At 55.3% G+C, this 21,098-nt stretch overlaps 4 protein-coding genes across 4 annotated transcripts; all 4 read right to left on the bottom strand.

Annotated features, from left to right (window-relative positions):
* Positions 1-1,468: 1,468 nt before the first annotated feature.
* On the bottom strand, positions 1,469-4,072 carry LBRM_33_2430 (conserved hypothetical protein; the record flags this gene model as incomplete). The annotated part of the gene is made up of 1 exon (XM_001567961.2): positions 1,469-4,072. The coding sequence occupies one exon, from the start codon at positions 4,070-4,072 to the stop codon at positions 1,469-1,471; it is 2,604 nt and encodes an 867-aa protein (XP_001568011.1).
* Positions 4,073-7,538: 3,466 nt separating this feature from the next.
* On the bottom strand, positions 7,539-10,433 carry LBRM_33_2420 (putative kinesin; the record flags this gene model as incomplete). Its single annotated transcript, XM_001567960.1, has 1 exon — positions 7,539-10,433. The coding sequence occupies one exon, from the start codon at positions 10,431-10,433 to the stop codon at positions 7,539-7,541; it is 2,895 nt and encodes a 964-aa protein (XP_001568010.1).
* Positions 10,434-12,639: 2,206 nt separating this feature from the next.
* On the bottom strand, positions 12,640-15,444 carry LBRM_33_2410 (conserved hypothetical protein; the record flags this gene model as incomplete). Its single annotated transcript, XM_001567959.1, has 1 exon — positions 12,640-15,444. The coding sequence occupies one exon, from the start codon at positions 15,442-15,444 to the stop codon at positions 12,640-12,642; it is 2,805 nt and encodes a 934-aa protein (XP_001568009.1).
* Positions 15,445-19,837: 4,393 nt separating this feature from the next.
* On the bottom strand, positions 19,838-20,488 carry LBRM_33_2400 (conserved hypothetical protein; the record flags this gene model as incomplete). Its single annotated transcript, XM_001567958.1, has 1 exon — positions 19,838-20,488. The coding sequence occupies one exon, from the start codon at positions 20,486-20,488 to the stop codon at positions 19,838-19,840; it is 651 nt and encodes a 216-aa protein (XP_001568008.1).
* Positions 20,489-21,098: the final 610 nt, after the last annotated feature.

The following is a 21,098-nucleotide window of genomic DNA, read 5'->3' as shown; positions in this document are numbered from 1 at the left end:
ACGGCGCCAACAAAATATTTCGTCGAAAGCAAAGACAAGCGGAAGAAAGCGTGAAAAGGAAGGAGAGAAAAAGAAAAAGGTAAACAGAAGAGGAAGAGGAGGGGGAAGAGGGGGGACTCCGCTCTGTCGGGGAAGAGAGGCACACAAGAAGCCCAAAAGGCACAGGCAGAAATGCGCGCAAGACATTCCCGCACTCAGTGAAGAAGAAAAAAGCCGGCAAAGGAGAAAGAAAAGGAGATGAAGAAGAAAAAAAAAATGGTACCACCAGAAAAGGAGGCAAAGTAGGCGTGTGGAAGGGGGGGAGGGGGGCCTGAGCGTGTGCGAGGTGGTGCCTTCGATGTTGACGAGCGTCACGCCGACGCACTATACACATGGGCTCACCTCTACACAGATGCCTTCTCAGAGTTGCTGTTTCTTTGTCTTGGCGTGTGCATGCTTCGTCTGTGTGTTTGCTTGTTTCAGGCCGTTCTTGACCTCCCTCACATCTGTCTCTCGCTTCACTCTGAGTGTCAGTCCCTCCACGTTTTTCTATGGCGGCAAGTGCAGACGTCTATGCGACGCAGAGCATGCACGACCTTCTCTTTGTTGAGCTGGCCCCATACCAGTGGCACAACAAAGTTGCTCAGCAAGCCTGTTATCACCGTGATCACCACCACTGGTGTAACCGTCTCTTCTCTCTTCCTGGAGTTTGCTGGCGCTGTTCATGCACTTTCGCCCGTGTGTGCGTTTGAAAAGGGATCGTGAGTGTTCCTTTTTCGCTTTGGGGGGGGGGGGGGGGGTAATGCTACAATGGGAGCACACGAACACCACACGCATGCGCACACCTGCATCGAAGGAGGAGGACGGGGAGAGTGCGCGTGCGCGCGCGAGATCACGCAGAGTTGAGGTGTACTCCGCATAAGAGACCAAGAGAGAGAGGGGGGCTGGTCGGGTAAAAAGAGTCATGATGGAACGGGGAGAGGTCGGCGAGTGCTCGGAGACTCACAGGGGAAGAACGGGTTCCGGTAAGCAGAAAGGGAAAAGGGGGAAAGCTGATGTACACTCACAGAGAGAGTGTGAGAAAGGGACCACTTGTACACGTACAAGAAGCGAGCAGGACAAGCAAGCAAAACAAACACCTATATACACACACAGGATAATGATGATAATAACAATACACAAGAGAGGGAGAGAGAGACCGCAGCGGTCACACTGTGCTATAGAATGAATAAATGAGCAAACAAATAAAGCCTCGTTTCGCTTGGCATGTCTGCCACATCCGCACACGGTGCCACAACAGCAGCCGTGGCGTGCAACCAACTCATCACTTCTTCTCATCACCTCTCTGAGGCATTTGGCTGAGACGCGTTGACGTCCACACACCTGGAAAAAGCCGGCTCGATGCTCTTCTCTCCACTCTCTGCAACCCCGCACGAGAACTGTGTTCTTGAGCGCAGTGCCAGCCTTCACGTAGCACACCCCATAGGTGCTAGACAAAGTTCCAGAAGCGCACGAACCCGTCCGGCGACGCCGTCACCACAAGATGCGCCAGACTCTGCACTTTGACACCACGCGAGAGACCCTTCCAGCCTTGTGGGTAGCCGCCCAGCACTGTGTGCAGCTTGCGGATGTCCCACAAGTACAGATTCTCGCCAACGCTGGCGGCCAGGTGCACGTCGTCAACGTCCAGTCCGGTGACATAGTTTTTGAGCTTCAGAGTATGCATCGTGTGCGCCGACAGCTCCGCTGCAGCTGCGCCGTCCTGCAGGGACGACGTCACGCCGCCCGGTACTCGCAAATCCCACGAGAGAATGGTGCTATCGAAGGACCCAGTAAAGAACTGATTATCGTCCCGAACGGCGAGGGCCGGCAGCTTGCGGGTGTGGTCTATCAGCGTGCTGACCGGCTTGGCCATCATTACGTCCACTACACAGACTGAGCCGTCGCCGCCGCCGACCAACGCTGTGGCCGAGTTCGGCAAGCAGTCCACCACTTGGGCATTCGAGGGGATGGGCACGAGATGTACCGCCTCACTCTCCGCCTCGCGGATGACAAGGCTGTTGTGCAAGCCACCGATGAGCAGTGAGGAGGGGTTCATGTTCTTGAGGTAGCAGACGCAGTACACGTCGGAGCCGAGTGACGTTGCCGCCGTTGGGACAAGCACCGCATCATCAGCCAAGGCGCCGCTGAGCGATCCGCCTAGCCTCCATGCAGCAGACGTCCCGTCCTCGCAGCCAGTGGCAAAATGGAACTTGTCGATGAAGCTGACATCCCAGATGGAGGCGTTGTGCGCGTGGGCCTGAAGGAGTGAATTACCCAGCGAGTCCAAAAAGTAGACGTTACCGCACGAGGAGCCGACAGCGAAGCGGCCCATCTCACCCGCCGACCGCACGCAGAGAAACTTGTCGCCGCTAACACCGCTGAATGTCTTGAAGAGAGCGACGCTGCCGCTCACGTCAATGGGGCAATCGCGCTTTTGCACTTGGACTACCTCGCGAGGTGCAATGTCAACGATATCCACCGCAGCACTGATGCGCACGTGCTTCTTGGCGGGCTTCTGCACGGTGGCTCTCGATGTCACCGAGGACTGCGAGCTGCGCGCCGACGGGCCACCCATCTGGGACAGGGTGAGTGCGTCCGCTGTGACGAGACGTGCACGCGAGATTGACGCGGCCATGGAGTCCGACAGGAAGGACGAGCCCTGGAAGTTGGAGACGAGCTTGAGGACCACGGCGTGATGCACGAGCGCCTTGGGAAAGTGTGGGTGCGACTCTAAAGCGATGATAATGCGCGCAGAGGGGTCAAAGCCCTCGAGGTTATGCTCGTGGGCGTCCCCCAGCAGTTCCTCTAAGACAAGACAAGTGCTGATGGACTTGTGCGCGTTCACCATGACAAACCACGCGCCGCTGCGCATGGCCTCTGCAAACTGGGCCGCGAGCACCTCTGGCTTTGGTCGGAGGCGCAGCTTGATGCTCAAGTCAAAGGCGACGACGCGCTTCCTTGCTGTCAGCGCGAGCAGCTCGATTTCGGCAATCGGATTGATATCCTGAGTCACACAAATGACGCAGTACCCCATCTCTACACGATCCAGCGCGCGCCTGATACGACCCTTGACCGTCATTTCCGCTACGTCGCTCGCAGCGTGTCCAAAGGTGCTAACGCCGGACCCGAGATGGCGCAGCATCTCGTCCCCGCGCATCGAAAGCTTCATCTTCTCAAACTCGAGCAGCCCTGGTGTAGCAGGCTCGGCCGCTGTGGCACAGGCGGGTGTCGTAACGCACAGGTCAGAGGGAGAGGTGCCCTTCAGCTGGCAAATGCGCACAGTGTCGAAGTCGCTGGAGGAGGCCTCCGAGGCCGCCTCGCTGTCGTCTAAGTCCAATAATGAGCCGCTGCTCTTGTTGTGGCTTTGTAGCGCTGGCGGCGGTGGCGAGGAGGAGAGTAGTCGCGTTACTGGTTGGAAAGCGCCGCCAGTCGCTGTAGCCAATGTAAAGCCACGACCCCCTGCCGAGTTCGAGTTTAGTGAAGCAGCACTGATAGACTCCTTAAGCAACGCCGCAGTTACTCCTGGGTGGCCGTTCATGCTGCGCCGGAAAGATCCGCGCAGATCGACATCCATTGTCGGCAGCGCCGGCGGCGGTTCCGCAGTGGACGGTGGCGCTATCTCGTTGATCAGCTCCTGTACGGCAGCCGAGCTCAGAACCTCCACCTTGCTCACGGTACCGTCGCTGACAACGCTGCCTTCGATCAAGACCTTGGATGCGTGCTCATCGGTGCGCTCAAAGGTGACGATGATTCGGGTCTTCGGAAATATCACCGCTAAAGTGGGCACCTTCTTCTCCGCTCCTGTTGCAGGTGGTGGACTGTGGTGCCGCATGACTGCCGCCAGCAGTGCCTCCTTCAGCTCAGGGCTGTCCGCAACAGGCTTGCCGTCCACAGCCGATACCCGCGATGTTGCCCACAATACCTGCTTCACCAGCTCCTGTGACGCATCTGGCAGGACGCGATCGATATGGCAGTCGGGGTCAAACGAGAAGCTCGCGTTGAGTGCCTCGACAGTGGTCACCACATCGTAGGTGTGCCCCTTGTGTGCCATTTTCGTCTTCGGCACGGACTGGAAGGCGGGGACGGGAGAGAAAGAGGAAAGGAGAAGACGTTGATAGAGTGGGGAGAAGGGGGGAGCCGTAGACTACGCCAGTGCGCCAAGGAAAGGCGATGGTGTACGACTACGCTCGCTTTCCCTTGGTTCCGTCCCCTGCTCACACCGTCCCGTACGCAATAGGCGGTGTCTGTTTCGGAGGAAGCACACTCACCCAAGCAGTGGCCGATACACCTTAACCTGTCTGAGGTCTCTTTGAATAGTATGCGCGCTGCGCCGCGTTCGGTACTGTAGCGAACTGCGTCCTGAATGGCGTGGACGAAGGAAGCGATCGTTTCGGCGCTGTGTATCTCTCTCTCTCTTAACCTCAAAACACCGATCAGACGCACCTTGATAGAGCGGCTTAGCAAAGGTGCTCCTCCCTTTTTCCACCTTTAAGCTCTGCGGATCAAAGAGAGTCGACGTCGGCTATGTTAGATGGGTGAGTGTTCGGTTGATCCGCCCCACGCTGAAGTGGACGCCTAACAAATCCCCCCCCCCAAAAAAAAGGTTGCCGATTGGGTGGGAAAGGAGGGAGAAGAGAGGGGTGCGCCTCACTCGATAGAGGGTAGATCGGGCACCAGCAGCAGTGGCAGCAGAAGCGTGAATTCAGCAAAAGGCACACGAGAACGCAGCAGGACGCACTCGCTCGCACAACAACAAAACACGTCTGAATGAGCCCAGCTGAAACAATGCAGAACACAGAGGCGGAAAAGAAAGCCAATATTCATAAGCGTTATAGAGAGAGAGAAAGAGAAGCGCCTGCTGGTGAGCGCACACCGCGTTGCGTCGCTGTACCGCTGTGCTGGGTAATGGGGTGACTGAAGTCCAGCAAGCAAGATAGCGATCCTGCAGCGCTTGCTAAGGAAGAGGTGAGCAAGAAAAACAGATCTCAAAGCACTTTTCAGCCGAGATTGTTTGCAAGGGACAAAGTCGATGATGAAAACAATTATCGAAGAGGAGTGAACGACACAAAACAACAGTAAGAGTAAAGAAATGCTCAAAGAGAGAAAACTGTGTAACATGCGCCAGCCTTTTGGTCTTGGATTCGCTTTCTTTTATGCTGCCCCTCCCCTTTTTACTTCGTGGATGACTGGTATGTGTGCTCGGCTTACGTCGGCGTGTGATTGGGAGGTGGTGGTGTGTGGTGGTCGCAAGAGGTGAATATGTGCATATCTGATGCCAGAACGCACAAGCAGTCAAGCACGCATCCATACATACAGGCACAGAGAGAGTGGGAGCGAGAGTGCGAAGAAGCGACCGAGAGAGGAAAGGAAAAGAGGGTGTGTCGAGAAGGGTAATATGACGAGAGCGGTGTGAAGCCTGCCATCACCGTGCGAATGGCTTTAGGACAGGCCAAAAGTCAAGAGTTTGGAGGCTAGCACACAACGAAAATGACGCGGCGACGGATTACCTTAGGTGAGGTAGCTTGCCGGCTGCTCCATACACCACGCAGGAGTTGCGCAGCGCGCTCGGTACTCTCACGTGCGAGAAGCTGTTGCCCGTATGCCGACTGCGGACGGAGTTCGCACGGATTTGGTTGTTTTTCTTTTGCTTTCTCCCTTCTTCCCGTTAAACTGGCGGAGGGAGAGGCTCTAACGAAAACAAACGAGCACAGACGTGTACAAAGCAAAAGATGCGCGAAGACGACGGGCAGGCCTTTGCGGGTTGACTTCCACTTCGCTCGTCTGAGCAGTAGAGCAACCCGCAAACAGAAAAAAAAAGAGAAGAGAGAGAAAGGAGGACGGTGCTGCTGCACCCACACCAATCACAACAGTCGGCAACAACGTCACAGAAAGCGAAGAAAACAAACGCAGGCACCAAAAAAAAAAATCAAAAGATCAGAGACAATCTCACTAAAAGAGAGAGAGGCGGGGCAGGGAGTTAGGGGACCGCACACACCCACACTGCGAAAGAGGACAAAACCCCCAGAAGGAGAACAAAGGCGGGGGGCGGGGGGGAACAGGAAAAAAGAAATGCGCCCCTAAGTAAGTACTTACGGCCTTCACCAGTGTCACATCTGAGAGAAGGACGAGGGAGGGAGAGCGCGGCGAAGATGATACCTCTTGAGCTGAGGAGGCGCCATCCCCACTTTCTAACCTGTCATGGGGCAGTGTCATAAAAGGTTTTGAACGTCGCCAGGTAGGAGGGAAACTGCACTTCTGTATTCCCCTCGCACAGAATTGCCGTTCATCTTTTCTATGACTTCTGCGAAGGTGCAGGGCCCACCCGCTTCCTTGTCCATCACGCCTCGCTCGGTGGCTGACATGATGAGGGCTGGCCGAGTGGGACTGGCTTGAACTCACAGGCGATATACTAAAGTCAGTTGACATCTTCCCCAACATAAGCAAGAGGAAAGAGAGCTGCCACGCCCATACGCCCGCGCGCCTCGGTCGGAAGTCACCAGACAAAAATAGCGGAGATTCCTTACAGAAGAGGCAAAACTCTTTCGCAGTGCGGAGGCGGCGGAAGAGCGGACATCCAACTTCGTGAGTGACGTGTGGGAGAAACAAGCTGGAGAGGAGAAAGGAAGAAAGTAGGCATCTATGGATAACCCCTCCCAACACTGAAAAATGGCAAACCAGCCATCTGCACACCACCCCCGACCACACCAGCGCTTTCTCTCTCTATGGGGGCGGAAAGCCGATCTCTCACCAGCGAGGGAGAGGAGGAAAAGAGAGGCGGGGTGCAGCACTATTCACCCCTCTTGGGGAGAACGTATACTCTGTAGTAAAGAAAAGGGAAGCCAAAGGAAAAAAGAAGATGCGCATCTACCAACAGTCTACCGCACGCACACGCGCAAGCAAACAAGAAGAAGAGGAGAGGGAGGGGAGAAGAGTGTGCCGTGCAGAGCGAAAGATGGGGATGGTAGGGGGAGGGAAGAGGACACGGAGGAGAAGCAGCGCCAAGAAGTGCAGAAGAGAAACACAAAAACAAAAGGAAGGGTACATGCCCAACCGTCGACGAACAGCGAGGCGGACGTACAGGGAGCACACCAGCACGCGCATAAAAAAGGTCCATCCATGCCCAAAAAGGTTCCTTTGTTTTCATGGTTCGGCTCCCCACCCCGCCTCTGCTTGAGGCGCCTTGCAGCGAATCACCATCGTTAACACGTGTACCGCCACCACCACCACCGCCGCCGCCGCCTCTTCTGCCCTGGTACTACGAGCAGACTCGAAGAACAAAGGCTCCAACCAAGACACATGTCAAGCGAGGTGGTGAGAATAGCACCGATAAAGAGCGCGTCGATGAAAAAAGCTACGACAGCGATGATACAAGGCAACCGCACAACGCCCTCGGAGGCTCTCAGGGCAACAAACCATGAGGAAAACGTGAACAAAAACAGTACAGATGCGGCTCGGCCGGTGACACCCACGCGCGTACCGCACGAGCCTCGCCCACGTCACTAACGGTTACGACGCTCTCACGGGGGGGACATTGAGTGAGAGTTCGAGTGCAACGCGTAAAGTGCCCGCTCCACCACTGGGCGAGAGTTCTGCCGCTTCATCCTGCGCCGGGCGGCAATCCCGACCGGTGGGGACGAGCTCGGCTGATCCGACACTGGCCGCCTGTCCTCCTCTCCATCTGCCTCCTCATCCACGTCGAACGTCACATCGTCCTCCGCGACCACGGTGGACTTATGCGCCCCACGAGACAACGTGGCAGCAGCGGTAGAGAACTTGGTCCGGCTCCAGTTCTCCTTCCCCATAGATGCCTGATACAGTTCTGCCAGGGACATGTTTTCCGTGTCGGCGGGGTTGTCGGACGCAGCGGTATGGTGGCACGGGTGCGCAGCAGTCGCTGCGGCGGAGCGGGGAGCGACACTCTGGTGCAGCCCTCCTACGTTGCTCTCTTCGGGGTCGCAGTACACAGCCGTCTTGTCAGCGCCTTTGCGGCCTTGTCGGCGACGCCGCTCGCTACTGCTGCTCACGCTACGATTGCTACGCCCGTGGGTAACCTCCTGCCGCCGCTGCGACTGCGCCTGCTGACTGCGGCTCGTAGATGCTACTGTGGAAGAGAGATGGTTGTTGCCGCCCTTGCGCTGAAGCTGCGCTTTGAGGCTGTCCAAGATGGAAAGCGCATTCCTCACACCGTCCGCGTAGCTGGCCGAGCTGCGCCTGTCACGTGCCTCCACCTGTGCACTTGTCTCCATCTGCCGTAAACCAGCGCGCCCCTCGTCATTAGCCGCAGTGCCTCCAAAACGTTGCGACGCGTTCGAGCCCGGTCCTGTGCCGGCAGTTTCGGTCAGTCGAGTAATGGTGACGCCGCCGGCGCCACTCTGCGGAGAGCGGCTACTGCCTCCACGGCTTCCACGCGATATGCGAAGGCTCTCGCGAACACGGCGCAGACTTTCTCGGCGAACGCCGCGCCGCGCTTGCGCCATCAGCGCCTTTTCCTCACGCTCCAGGCGATGAATCCGTTCCTCCACCTCGCTGTCTGCAACGCCGCGGTAGTATTCGAGAAGATCCTCCTCTGACAAGTCAGACAAGTTTGGCCGCGGTTGAGGTGACACGGAAGCGGTGCCGTGCTTGCTGTCTTGCTGCTGCTGCTGCTGCTGTTGTTGTCTCCTCGCCTCCTCGATGTCATCTTTCACCATTTCGTGCGCCATCTTAAGGTCAGCCAACTCATCTCGAGCCTTCATCAGGGTCGTCCGAAGCTCCTTCATGTGCAGCGTGCGGTGCCCAGTATCGCACTCTTGCGACAACAGAATGGTAGGGAGGAGATGACGATACTGCTGGCACTCTGCCGTGTCGCTGCCGCCTCCGCCGCTGCTTTCAACTAGTTTTGCCTGCAGTGCTAGCAATCCAGCTTGAATGAGGGGAACACTGCACGATGCGATGCGCTCAAAGCAGACGACCCACTCGTACTGGAGTCGTGCACGACGCGCCAGCTCTAGCTGAATTAGCACGTCCATTTCACTTCGCTGTTTCCGCCGCGCCTCGTAGAGCTGATACTCCCACCCTGCCAAACTCGTGTCGAGTAAGGAAACTTTGGCGCTGAGCTCTTCCTCCAGCTTCGTCATCTTCTCCTTTCGAAACTCGATCTCCGAGGCCACATTACGCTGCCGCTTGCGTTCGTTCTCAGCCAGCTCCTTGTTGCTGATCCGCTGCCGTACCAAGTCATTCTGCTGATTATACAGTCGCCCGATGTGGTCGATGGCCATGGCGTGATCGTGCGCCACAAGCAGGCGCTGCGCGTTCGCCAGCGAGTGCAGGCAGTCGGACACTTGCGCCTGGTAGTTGCTGACAACGGAGCCCACAGTGCTGCTGCAGTAGAGGAAGCTGTCACGCAGCCCCCGTTGATACTCCGCCTCCGCCGACTCCTGCAGTCCTTCAATGAGCTGCCGTGCACCGTTACTATACTGGTGAGTGAACAATGGTGGCATGTTCAGAACAACAACAGGGTCGTTCTTGATCTTCATTGCACGCTGCGTGAAGCGGAGTGTCGCGACGGTTTGGTCAAAGTTCTCGCGTGAGGGATTCACGCAGCAGAGAATTAGCGTGATACCAGAGCCCCCGAGGCATGTGCGAAGGAGGCGCGTCAGCTTGGCGTCTCTGTAGGGCACGTAGGGTCGTCTCTCAACGATGGCGTCCACCACGTTCCCTAGAGTTAAAAGGCTGCGGTTGATGTGGCCACCCTCTCGAAGAGAGACGCCGACTGTGTTTGCGCGCGACGCCGACTCGGAGCCGGCCAGATCGACCAAGTTGAGGACACTCGTGCCAACGCGATTGTGCCGTTGTATTTCAAAGGTGAGGATGACGTGAGAGCGACTACTGTGTTCGTTCAGGTTGGTGACACCGTACTTGCGGTTCCGCTCCGCTGCCACCTGAAGCTGGATAAAGTCATCAAAAGTTTCTACGTCGATCATCCTCTTTTCGAAGAAGACGCCTCCGTCAGGGGCGTCGTGCAGCGCAAGCTCGCCTCGCTGAGGCTCTAGAAGATCCTTGACGGACTCGTTGTAGATCTCCGTGTAGAATGCCTGTATCTTCGCACCAGGAGTGGTACGCTTTAGCTCTAAGAGCAACTTTGCAGCCCGCGGCACCATGCCAGGATCGTGATCTACGCCGACCATGCTATGCGTCTTGCCGCTGCCAGTCTGACCATACGCCATGACGGTGACGTTCTTGCCATCAAACGCTGCGTGCACAACCGCCTCCATGCCGTGGAATATGGACTCATTTGTGCTGTTGTTCGGGTACACCTTGTTGTAGACGTAGCGGGTGTTGGGGTTGGCTGTGCTGTAGAGCACTGTTTCGGCACTGGACCATACAACGTTGGCCACGGACGGGCGAATGCGCACGTGCACCTCGATACTCATTGCCTTTATTCCGTCTTGAGCGGGGGGTGTATGCAACTTTTTTCTGTGTTCCTCTTCCTCAGTGCCCGTGATGTACCGCTGCAAGCGCCACTTCTTTGGGGGTGGTGCTTCTTCGCCGTCGTATTCTTGGAAACCCCACTCGCATCGAAGAGGAACGCCGCCCTGTGTAAAGACGGCTGCGTGTGTGCGGGAGGGGAACTAAGCTCTGCCTGTTTGTTGAGTAAGTATCTGTGCGGGTAGAGGAATTCGCCACGGCATCAAACATCAGCCGCCGAGGAAGATGGAAAAAAAAAAAAAAAAACAAAAAAAAAGTGAAAGAAAAGGCGAGAGAACGAGAGAAACAGGCAAAGTTGAGTAGCCCTCAAGAGCGAGGTGCAGCAGTGTCGCACCAGCATCAACAGCTGCGCTGGGAAAGAGAAAGCGCTCCTGTAGTTTACCTTGACGCGTGGTAGGCAAACACCCGCAGCTGCATGCACGCGTACGTGTCACACGTGCGAGTATAAACATGCACACATGCAGGCATCCAGAGCGCAGGTTTCAATGAGGCGCTTTTCTCCTTCTTGCCAGACTTCGCAGTAGTCAAATAAGCCGTATAGACATGTGCAACTTGAATGCACTTGTAATATGTTGCCGCCTCCTTCGTCCCTAGAGCTGCAACGTGGATGTGCCAGTGCGCGACTCTGTGTATCAGTGTGAGTTCACCCTTTGTCATCTCTCATGAACTCGCTGCCCCCCCCCCTCGCCTCGATAGCTGGGCACCAGAGCGCGTTTCTCATACTCCGTGGGGTCACACGTGACTTTTTTTTTGCCCTTGTTTGGGCAGTTGTGGTGCTTCGCTTTTAACGCACAATACGAGAAGACACAGAGAGGAAGAGGAAGAGGAAGAGAGCGTGCAGAGAGAAGAGGGCCAAACAACATGCCACAGCCACACACATACACATACATACGGAGAATCTGGAAAAAAAAAAAAACTGAGGAGCCGGTGTCCGGCAGTAAACTAACACGAAGCAAGTAAAGGGTATGGCAGGTAGAGGGATGGAGGGAGGCAGTTAAACGTCGCGGGTCGCAGCCTCACTCCACCTCTCCACTTCCCTTCCCACCAATCATCACCCCATTCACACACACACACACGCACGCACACACACACACGCACGCACACACTTGCGTCAATCGACGCTTTCTTCTTCGCAAACCCTCTGGATACCTTTTTTTCGTCATGCCTTGGTCACGGAAAACACTGCGAGAGCAACAGTCGCGGCATCTCCGTCCAATTACTACCACCGCCTCCGTACAAGCAACTAGCGTAGCTGCACCATCATCTGACGCACGCGCGACTGATAAAGGAAGAAAAGATCAAAGCTGAAAGGGAGAGAGGCGCAACTAGTAGCGTGAAAAAAACACGAAAGAGAACGAGAGACAGAGAGAGAGAGAGACAGAGCGAGAGACAGAGACAGCAATAAAAAGAGAGATGCCTACGCAACGCTTTCTGGATGGAATACGCGAGGTATATGAAGAGCAAACACTCTAGTGACGTGCCTCCTCCCCTTCCCCCTCTGTGCTCAGAAGACGCAACAGGGACGAAAGACAAACAAGCACACATACACATACACACAAAGCAGGAGAGCGCGTCCACGCAAACAGAGGCACAATCGCCGCGAGTGAGAAGAGGGCGCGCAAAAAAAAAAAGGCAGGCAAAAGGAGGAAAAGACATAAAGGAGAGGAGTGGCGAAGGAAAGAGGGGGAGAGAGGGGGGAGAGGGGGGAGGCAACATAGCACGCGTCAGCAGCACGTGCTTGAATCGCATCGCCTGCTCTCTCTCTCTTCGTTTGTTTGTGTACCTGGTGGTGTACCTACGTGAGCAACAGCAAGTGGTACAGGAGAAGGAGAAGTGAAACACAAGGCGTAGCTGCCGCACAGACAACAAGGCCGCCCGCACACAAGCAGCGCCAACCATCTTTTGTGAAGTAGAAAAAAAAAAAAGAAATGTACGGGGCCACAACAAAACATCTAAGCGATTCAAAGTGAACAAAAACAAGCGCGGCACCCTCGGCAGTTGTCTCCCTTCCACTGACAAGACACGCACAACGAAAGACAAAGAACACGTGCACGCGTACTGCTGCCCTGCATGGTGGTCGGTGAATGCTGCTCTTTCCTTCTCCTACATCAGCGGGAGAGAATCAACCACAAAGACACGTCGCATTACAACTCAGGGTGTTTTTTGCAAGGGACGCGTGCTAAAGGGCAGCGGCATGTCAGGGTGAGGTGAACTAGTGCTCGGCCTTGCTGAGGCCTCCGCGTTTGAGGCGCTCCCGTGACCTGGAGGTCCACTTCGCCAATGACCTCCGGAAGCGCCACCCATGCCAGCCTCAGCCTCGCCACCCGCGCCAGCACCGCCGGCGGGGGTGATGACTGGCATAAACTGCAGCGTTGAGCCTGGAGGCAGCTGGTAGACGCGGTCACCAATCGTAACCGTCTGCGGGAACGGGAATGGGGGCGGCATCACGGGTATACCCTGTTGCGGCAGCGCCAAATTCAGCGGTGGCGGTGGCGGTGCTCCAGCACCCATGGCAGGAGCCATAGTGCCCCCCACCATCCCGGCCTGTGACGACGGCGGCGGCACGCCTGCGTGCATGCAGTTTGACGATGGGGAGGGCATGTTGAAGCCCCACGGCATCGGGTACGGCATGGCATTCCCAACGCAGCCCATAACAGCGGCTGACATCATTGGCATGCCGCCAAAGACGGGTGATGGATACTGCGTCAGCATTGGCGGATAGGGCGCGACACTGCCTCTAGCAAACTCACCCCCTGCACCGCCGTGCGGATAGCCCGGAGTCTCTGGTGCGGCGGCGCTGCCGCTCCCAACGCCAGTGACCGCTTGCGCAGGCATGCGTCGGCCCACGTGCAGGACGGGCCAGTCACGCAAAGAATTGTCGCTGGCCCGCAGAGTAGCAATGTCCTGCGCCGAGTGACCTACCCATGCTCCTCGTGAGGTGCACAGCACACGATGATGGTAGTTAAGCGCGATGAGGATGTCGCTTTCGTCGAGGTTTACTGTGGCACAGCTGTCCACCATGTTCTTGGCTGCGCTGCTTGACGAAGCCCCACCTGGAGGGTCACTCACGGTAGAGATACCGCCGCCGCCGCCGATGATGTGGATGTGAGAAGGAGGCAACGTAATGCTCATGAGTGAAAAAAGCCACGAGACGTAGTCTGGGGTCGTCTCGGTTGGCAAAGCAGCAACGAACAGCACCGTGTGGTGCGCTGCTGAGCTGCCGGTGATTGAGGACATACCTGAGGAGGACGACGCTGTCGTTCTGAGGTGTGGCATTGCGTCGCTGTGCAAGTACGCGTGGAATGTCACGCGCTGTAGATCCAGCGCCTTGGCAGCGGACGGCGGACTCGGCATCCGCGCATCCCCGACCATTGACTGCGTTGATGGTGACGACTGCTCTGACAAGACGGCACTAGAAGGGTAAAGGGTGGTGCTGCTCGCTCTGGTAGGCAGGCTTCCAGCCACTAGCACGGCGTCCACCCCCATAGAGCTGGAGACGCTAGACGTCGTGTACGACGGCGGTTGCAGGCTGCCTGGCATACCAGAAGGCGAGGCGTGTGAGGTGCCGTATTGAGGTGGCGGCACGCTCCCATACGGGGGTGGCATGGCTCCCCAGTGCTGGTTTGATAAATTACTCTCCGTGCTGGCAGACGAAGTGCGCGCGTGGCGGTGGCCCCCGCTGCCACCAGCCGCTGCCCCTCCCCCGACACTACTGTGCGCGAGGGTGCCGCTGCCGCCATCCTCGCGCTGGCCGTGGTGATGGCTGAGACTGTAGGCACGCTCAATCACAACAGGGTGCGTCGGTCCTCGCACGCGGCCCCCTGTAACATCAACAATGTCCTTTGACGCAATAAGCTCTTTCATTACCTCAGGCGATGGTGACACATAGATGCCTTCCTCCGCGCAGTAGATTCGCTGATTCATACGCAAGAGCGCCTGCACATCGGCATCTTTGGCAACGAACACAGACGCGCACCCCGTTGGTGCCACATTCGAGCGCCCATTCTTCGTCTTGCGATGAATAAGAATGCTGGATGGGCTCAGGCGCACGCCGCAGGCGACTTGGAAGATCCAGCTGACCATGTGGCGTCCGCTTTGAATGACCTCGTAGCGCAGGCCGCCCAGGAACAGCTTCGTGCCTGAGCTGTGCGACGACGCCGGTGCCGCTGCAACGGTCGGTGACGGTGCTGCTGGCGGCCCTTCCGTCGGTACCTGCGACGGCGACCAGGGGGATAAAGCACCGACGCCGCCTGACTGATCCTCAGCGGTGCTGTCATCTCCCACCGAGGCCGGCGCGCCACCGGTGCCAGCCGAGGCGGCACCACTGTTTGGCGCAGCAGTGTGGAGCTTCTCCCTCTCCTCAATCGGCGGAGCTGTCATCGCTATCTGCTGTTTGATCACCTCAGAGGGTGGGTAGCGGTAAAAATTCGTGTCAAGCCGCTCAGCGTGCCTCTCGATATTTTTCAGCAGCGACGCCAGGTAACCGGCGTCCTCCTCGTCCTTGCCGTCAGTAAAGCTTTCGAGTTTTAGCTCGGTGGACATTTTAGTGTGGCTTGCGCGCCTCAACCCGCTATCCTCGCCATTGCTAGTCGGAGCTGCCAGTGATAAGCTCCGCTGCATATCATCGATGTCATCGGAGTCGATGTCAGCGTACGTGCCGTCGACCTTGGGAAAGAGCTGGTAGCTCGGCGTGAGGTAGGCGTGCGCACCGCCGCCGATTCCAAACGCCGCCTTGCAGAATCCACCAGCTCCGCTGCTGATGTCGGAAATCGGGTACATTGAGTCGTTCAGCTGCGCCATGCGCTGCTCAAAGTGCTGCGCAGTGGCGGACTCCACGCTGGTGTAGCTCCGCCCGCCAGTCGAACATGTCTCGTCCTCTTCGTTGTGCTGATTCACCACCCCTGCACCTACGGCGCCGGCGCCATTGCCACTGTCGTGCTGGTCACGAAAAAGCATCAGCGTCTCCCTCTCTTCAGACACGCACTGCCAATGAGCGAAAGTAGCGTCGAGCACACCCGCCAGCCACCCACGTGTGCAGAAAAGAAGCCAACACGATGGCGACACGAGCGAAAGGAGGGAGAGACGAGCCAATAAGAATAATAATCAATGACGAAGAATCAGCAGGGGAAAGATGAAGGGAGGGGGAGGGGCCAGTAAACACGAGAAGAACACGGAAGAAGAAAAACCGAGATGAGTCGCGTCGTGACTTCCCCCCCCCCTTGCAACAGGGATCAACAGCAACGCACACGCACGCAAGAGTAAGAAAAAACAGCGGGTATAGCCCCGACCCACGACGACAATAACGAATGGAGAAGTGAGAAAGCGAAGCAGCAAAGGAGAAGAGCGAAAGAAAAGATCGCACAGAGAGAGAAGAAACGTAAGGCGGAAAGGGAAAAAGAGAGGGCGTGTAGCTTTACGTGGGTGGCACGAAGCGCGAGGAGGAAGACAAGAGGGGAAAGTTGGGGAAAAGGGAGAGGCGTGGGAAGAAGAATAAGCAAAAAAAAAAAAAAGACGTGGTGACGTGAGAAAATGAAAGGTCTGCGAGAGAAGAAAAAATGCGCGCAACAGCCACAGACATTCACAAACTTCGAGTAAAACAGAGAAAGGGGGGAGGGACGAAGGTGTTGATAGACGTCTACCAACGGGCGGCGACAAGTGGGGGATTGAGGAACTCCAAAGGGGAAAAAAAAAAGAAAGGAAAGATGATGATGAAAAGTTCACAGCTGGGAAACAAAAAGAACACACACACACACGACCGCATGCCCACACACGCTCAACTCAACAGTCGTCACAGCGACGCGGGCACCAAACCAGCACACGCACACCGCCTCAGAAGAAAATGGTGGAAATGAAGAAAGAAAAGAGAGGAAAGGAGGAAAGTGAGAAAGCGCGAGAGGGAGGGCGATCGTGGATCAGAAACGAAGGGGAAGAGAGAAGAGAAAGGAGGGGGGCCTTCTTTCCTTCTTTCGCTTGCCTGTCTGTTTTAGGTGTGTGCGTGTGCTGAATCGTTTTTTTTTGGGGGGGTAAAAGATTTACTCCGCGCTTTTCTTCGTCACTGCAGCACTGAGGGAGAGGGGGGAGGAAGAAGGAAAAAAGGGAAAACGGGAAAAAAAGAAAGATAACGAGAGCGAGAGGGAGAAGACGAGCCGCTAGCAGAGGACGACTCTGAAGAAGTGCTCGGGGGCTGTACCAAGGCAGAAAAGTATCACAAGACAAGAGGGAGCGCAGCAACACTGGGAAGGGTAGGAGCACAAGACCAGGCAAAAGGAACGGAGAAGTAGAAAAGCGTGTCCTGCCACCACCAGCTGGGAGTCGCGGCAAGAGAAGTTGCCTGTGGCTTGGCGCTGGTGTGTAGCGCGTTCCGGCTTTAAGCGTAGGCGTGCAAGAGAGAAAGAGAGGGGGTGGGTAGGGAAAGCACCAAAGTTAGCACGAAAAGACCAAACTCTCCAACACACACCAGGAAAAGGCGGAAATAGCAGACGACTCGAGCAAGAGAATGAAGCTAGGAAAGGGGGGAAGAAAAAGCTGAAAGGGCGAAAACAAGTGAAAGCGGGAAAGCTCGTATGTGGGCGTGGTCGCCAAACCTTCGTTCTCCCTCGTGCGCCACGACACACAGAACAATGGAGAGCAGCGACAGCGGTGCAACAACAACACAGGCAGTGATCCCCAGCAGTCCCACGCTCAGGCGCACCGAAGAGGCGAAAGAGAGGAGGAAGACAAAGAAGAAAAAAAGCGAGGAAGAAGAAGACGGGCGCCAGCACCCACACAAGATGATGATGAAAAACGCCAATAAAGCACCCGGCCACACACCACACAGAAGCCAAAAAAGGGAGAAGACAGAGTGCCAGAAGAAAAAGCAAAAATGAGAAGAAAACAAAGGAAGAAAACAAAAGATAAAATGACAGAGACAAAGAAACTCAATATAGTGGCGTGAAGCGCGGCTTATATATATATATATATATATATATATATATATATGTGTGTGTGTGTGGGTGGGTGCGTGCGCGCGCTTGGGTGTAAACAACAGCCTCTTGTCGGCTTGCTTGGGATGGTTAGAAGTGTAAAGGTGAAACAGTGGGGGAAGTGGCGGCAATAGTGGGAGGGTAGGAGGAAAGGGGGGGTCTGCGTATATGTGCGGATACGTGGCAATTCTTCGTAGAACGGAAAAAAAGGTGACAGAAAAGACGAAATGGACGGGAAGAGATGATGATAAGGCGGAAAGAAAGGAAGCGGCAGCGGCGCCTCTGTGTACACTTGCGATGTGAAGCACAACAGACAAAAAAAAAGAAGGGAATGTGTAGAGCACAACAAAGTGAACAAAGAAAGAAGGCAGAGGAAAAACGCCTCTTCGCTCTTTTTTTTCTTCCTCCGTCGGTGCTTATAGAATTACATGCACTTGAGTGCGCCGTGTGTATTTGTCCGCGTTAATACAGCCGACACCCTCTGTCTCGGCCTCGTTCCTTCGCTTTTCTCGTTTACTTACGTCTCCGCTTTTTCCTCCGTTCGCTCGCTTGCCGTCGCGTGTGCGCAGAAGTGAAAACGCCCACAAGCTCAGCGCTTGCTCCGCTCTTTCTCTTTTTTGCACCTTACCTGGGGAGAGAGGTTGGGTATCGGCACGCACGCCTGTGCTTCAAGTTGCAGAGCAAAGCCCACTGCTGGTGGGTTTTCTCCTTTATGCTTACGTGTGCTCCGGGTCGCCCTTTTCTTCGGTTTACACCCTCCTACCGACCACGAGGAGAGGTGTAAGAAGGTGGCGGTGGAAGGGGAAAAAAGAGAGGGTAAGAAGGGGGGCAGTGCGTTCTCTCCTCACCTTTGTTTGTCGCTTCTCTTTTACAAATAACCCCGGCAAGTATGGCAGCTATGCTACGCTTCTCTCACCCCTCTTTTACCCTCTCCTTCGCTTTATGTTATTTGTGCGAATGCCAAGGGTAGGCAGACGCCAGTGCTTCTCTCTCTTTCGTGTGTGTGTGTGTGTGTGTGTGTTTGCGGGATCGAGGTGCGGTGCAGACCGTCTCTTCGCGCACGATTTATACCCCAAACAGCACTCGCTCATACACCAAACAACAGCAAAGACGTCTTGGCGACAATAAAGAAACAGAGCTGCTCGAGTGAAAAAGTGCGAGCAACAACCACGTACACTCACACGCACACACACACACTCTCTCCCGCTCAGTTCTCTCGTTCCAATACTAAGTTGCTTAGCTTCTGTTTTTTTCGTTCCAAAAGACAAGTGGCTCAGCACTTAACACACAAAAAAGTGCAAGAGAAGCGTGAATGGCGAGACTGACGTGAAAAGAAGACAGAGCGAGAGGCAGAAATATAACGCGTTTGTGTGACTCGATGTGCAGCGTGCGGTTATGGGAGTGGGCAACGGTGTGGGTTAGGCGAGGCGAACGAAAAGGAATAGAAAATGGAAACAGGAAAAAAAGACGGAAAGACGAAACGGCGCCGTTGCAGAAAGCGGACGCTCAGCTGCTAAAGGTGTCGGAAAGAGAGGGCCCTCTTTGGTGCCGAGGCCGTGTGCTGCTGCAATGAGGAAAAAAATGGCAGTAAGGAAAGGCGACCTGCGTCAATGGACAGTGAATGGGTGTGTGGATGTGGGTGTGCTTAAATTTGTGAGCAGCTCTCAGTTGCATATGGGTACGCAGCGCGTGCGTGTACAGAGAAGGGTGAAGAAGGAAATATAGAATCAAAACAGCACGCGGCACCACGTATGTTTCGCATGTGCGCTGATGAGCACAGAAAGGCGCAGACGCACACGAGAAAGCGAGAAGGGAGAGAGAGAAAAGGGGGAGGCCGGTGAAAGAGAGAAGTGGAGAGCGACAAGAGAACGCAGACGCAAGAGTACAGTTTAGCATCAATTGCTCATTTCGTTCGTTTGTTTGCGCACGCTGACTTCCCTCGTTGTGAGTAACGTGAGCTCACATCGAGGAAAAATAGAAGCGCAGAGGACAGCACAGGTTGGAAGGCACCACAACTGAGCTACCACTCCACTCTCGGTGGCAGTCCCTGCAAGTAAGCACACACACTCGCACCTACATGCAATCGATATCATCCTTTCGTTACTGATGCACACGTGTGCGTGTGTGTGTGTGAGGGGAGGGGGGGGGTTAAACGATTTTTACAGCTGTGGCGTGATCCTTCACGGAGGCGGGCAGGCAACAGAGAGAATAAGAGGCGTGGGCAGAGAAGCGGAAAGCAGTATGTCACGTACCCCTAACATATGGGCTGGGATATGTCGGCATCTCCTCTCGCCTCTCAAGCGCTTCGCAGCAGCCACTCGCACTTGAATGTGGCAGGTGCACAACGCCAACCCTTCATTGCCAGGATGAGATCCTGGGCAAAGACTTCATCGACCCTCCACCTCCGCAATTACGCGAATCACCTCAATACAAAATTCCTTGAAATCCGCGTTGTTATACTGGGCAGCCTCCAGCGCGTCCAACCGGGAGCGACTACTGTCAATCGTTTTGATGAGCTTCTGCAATGACGGACTGCACAGAGCACTTCGCACCCGCGGGTGGCCTTCCAAGGCACAGAGATGCTTCTCCTGTAGGGTATACACTGCGCCAGCGTCTCCAGCATACTCCTCCGGTGCCGGGGGCTGCGGTCCAGCACCAACAGTCTCGTTTTCCTCCGACACTCCTGTCGCGGTTTTTGCCGAGTCCTCCACAGACGGCGGAGTCGATGACGGCGGCGCGTCGTGCTCTGAGCGGTGAGCGGCAGCGGCCCTCTCCCGCGGCGTATCTAAGAAGACGTCCGCCTCGGCCTCAGCGCGCCGCCGCTTCTCCGGGCGCTCCATCTCGGGGAGCTGGGCAGCCACCACGGTTTCACAGAGATAAGCAAGCGACGACGTCGTTGCATTGCCTTGTGCCACCTCCGCTGAAGCCTCTGCTCTCGGCATGCGGTGTTTCTTGTAGCACTTCGAGGAGCAGTAGGCAGAGCGGCACGTTCGGCACCGATAGCTTGCCTTGTCAGCTTCACAGACGATACACTTCATTTTCGTGCTCAAGTCATCGAAATACTCTCGCCTCCGTGACCGTGAAACTCGCTTCTCCTCAGCGTCTGTCAGTCCGGGCACGTATGGCACCTCTGTACCTTGGTACGTGCCTTCGGCAATGCCCTTGACCTTTTGGGAATATATTGATCTGTAGGGAGGTGTGTGTGTTTTTTGAGACAGTGAAATGAATGAGCAGGGACAGACGCCGAGGTGAACTTCAATGGCGAAGTTCAGAATCGATAAGTCGGTGGCTGCAAAAACAAATATATATGCGTAGATGAGAGTGAGTCGAGGTTAAAGAGGTGTATAGTATACTTTAGAAGACGATAAGACAATATAAAAATAATAACCTGGAGAATATAAGATAGTAAAATAATATAGTGAAATAATTATCAGTTTTTTTTTTATATAAAAATATAGATGATAATATTTTTGGGGGGGGAAAAAAAAGAAAAAGATTTTTTTGTAACCAAAATAAGATAAGTGGTAAATGAAAAAGTGAAAAGGGGAGAGGTGATTAAATAAAAATTGTAATTTAGGATATTTTTAACTAATTAAGAAGAGAGATTGAAAAATATATTATTGGTGATTAGTATAAAAAGGATAATTC

Source organism: Leishmania braziliensis, chromosome 33, assembly GCF_000002845.2.
Source record: "Leishmania braziliensis MHOM/BR/75/M2904 complete genome, chromosome 33".
NCBI classification, from domain to species: domain Eukaryota; phylum Euglenozoa; class Kinetoplastea; order Trypanosomatida; family Trypanosomatidae; genus Leishmania; species Leishmania braziliensis.
Note: the sequence above shows the minus strand (reverse complement) of the source record. Positions and strands in the feature narration are given on the sequence as shown.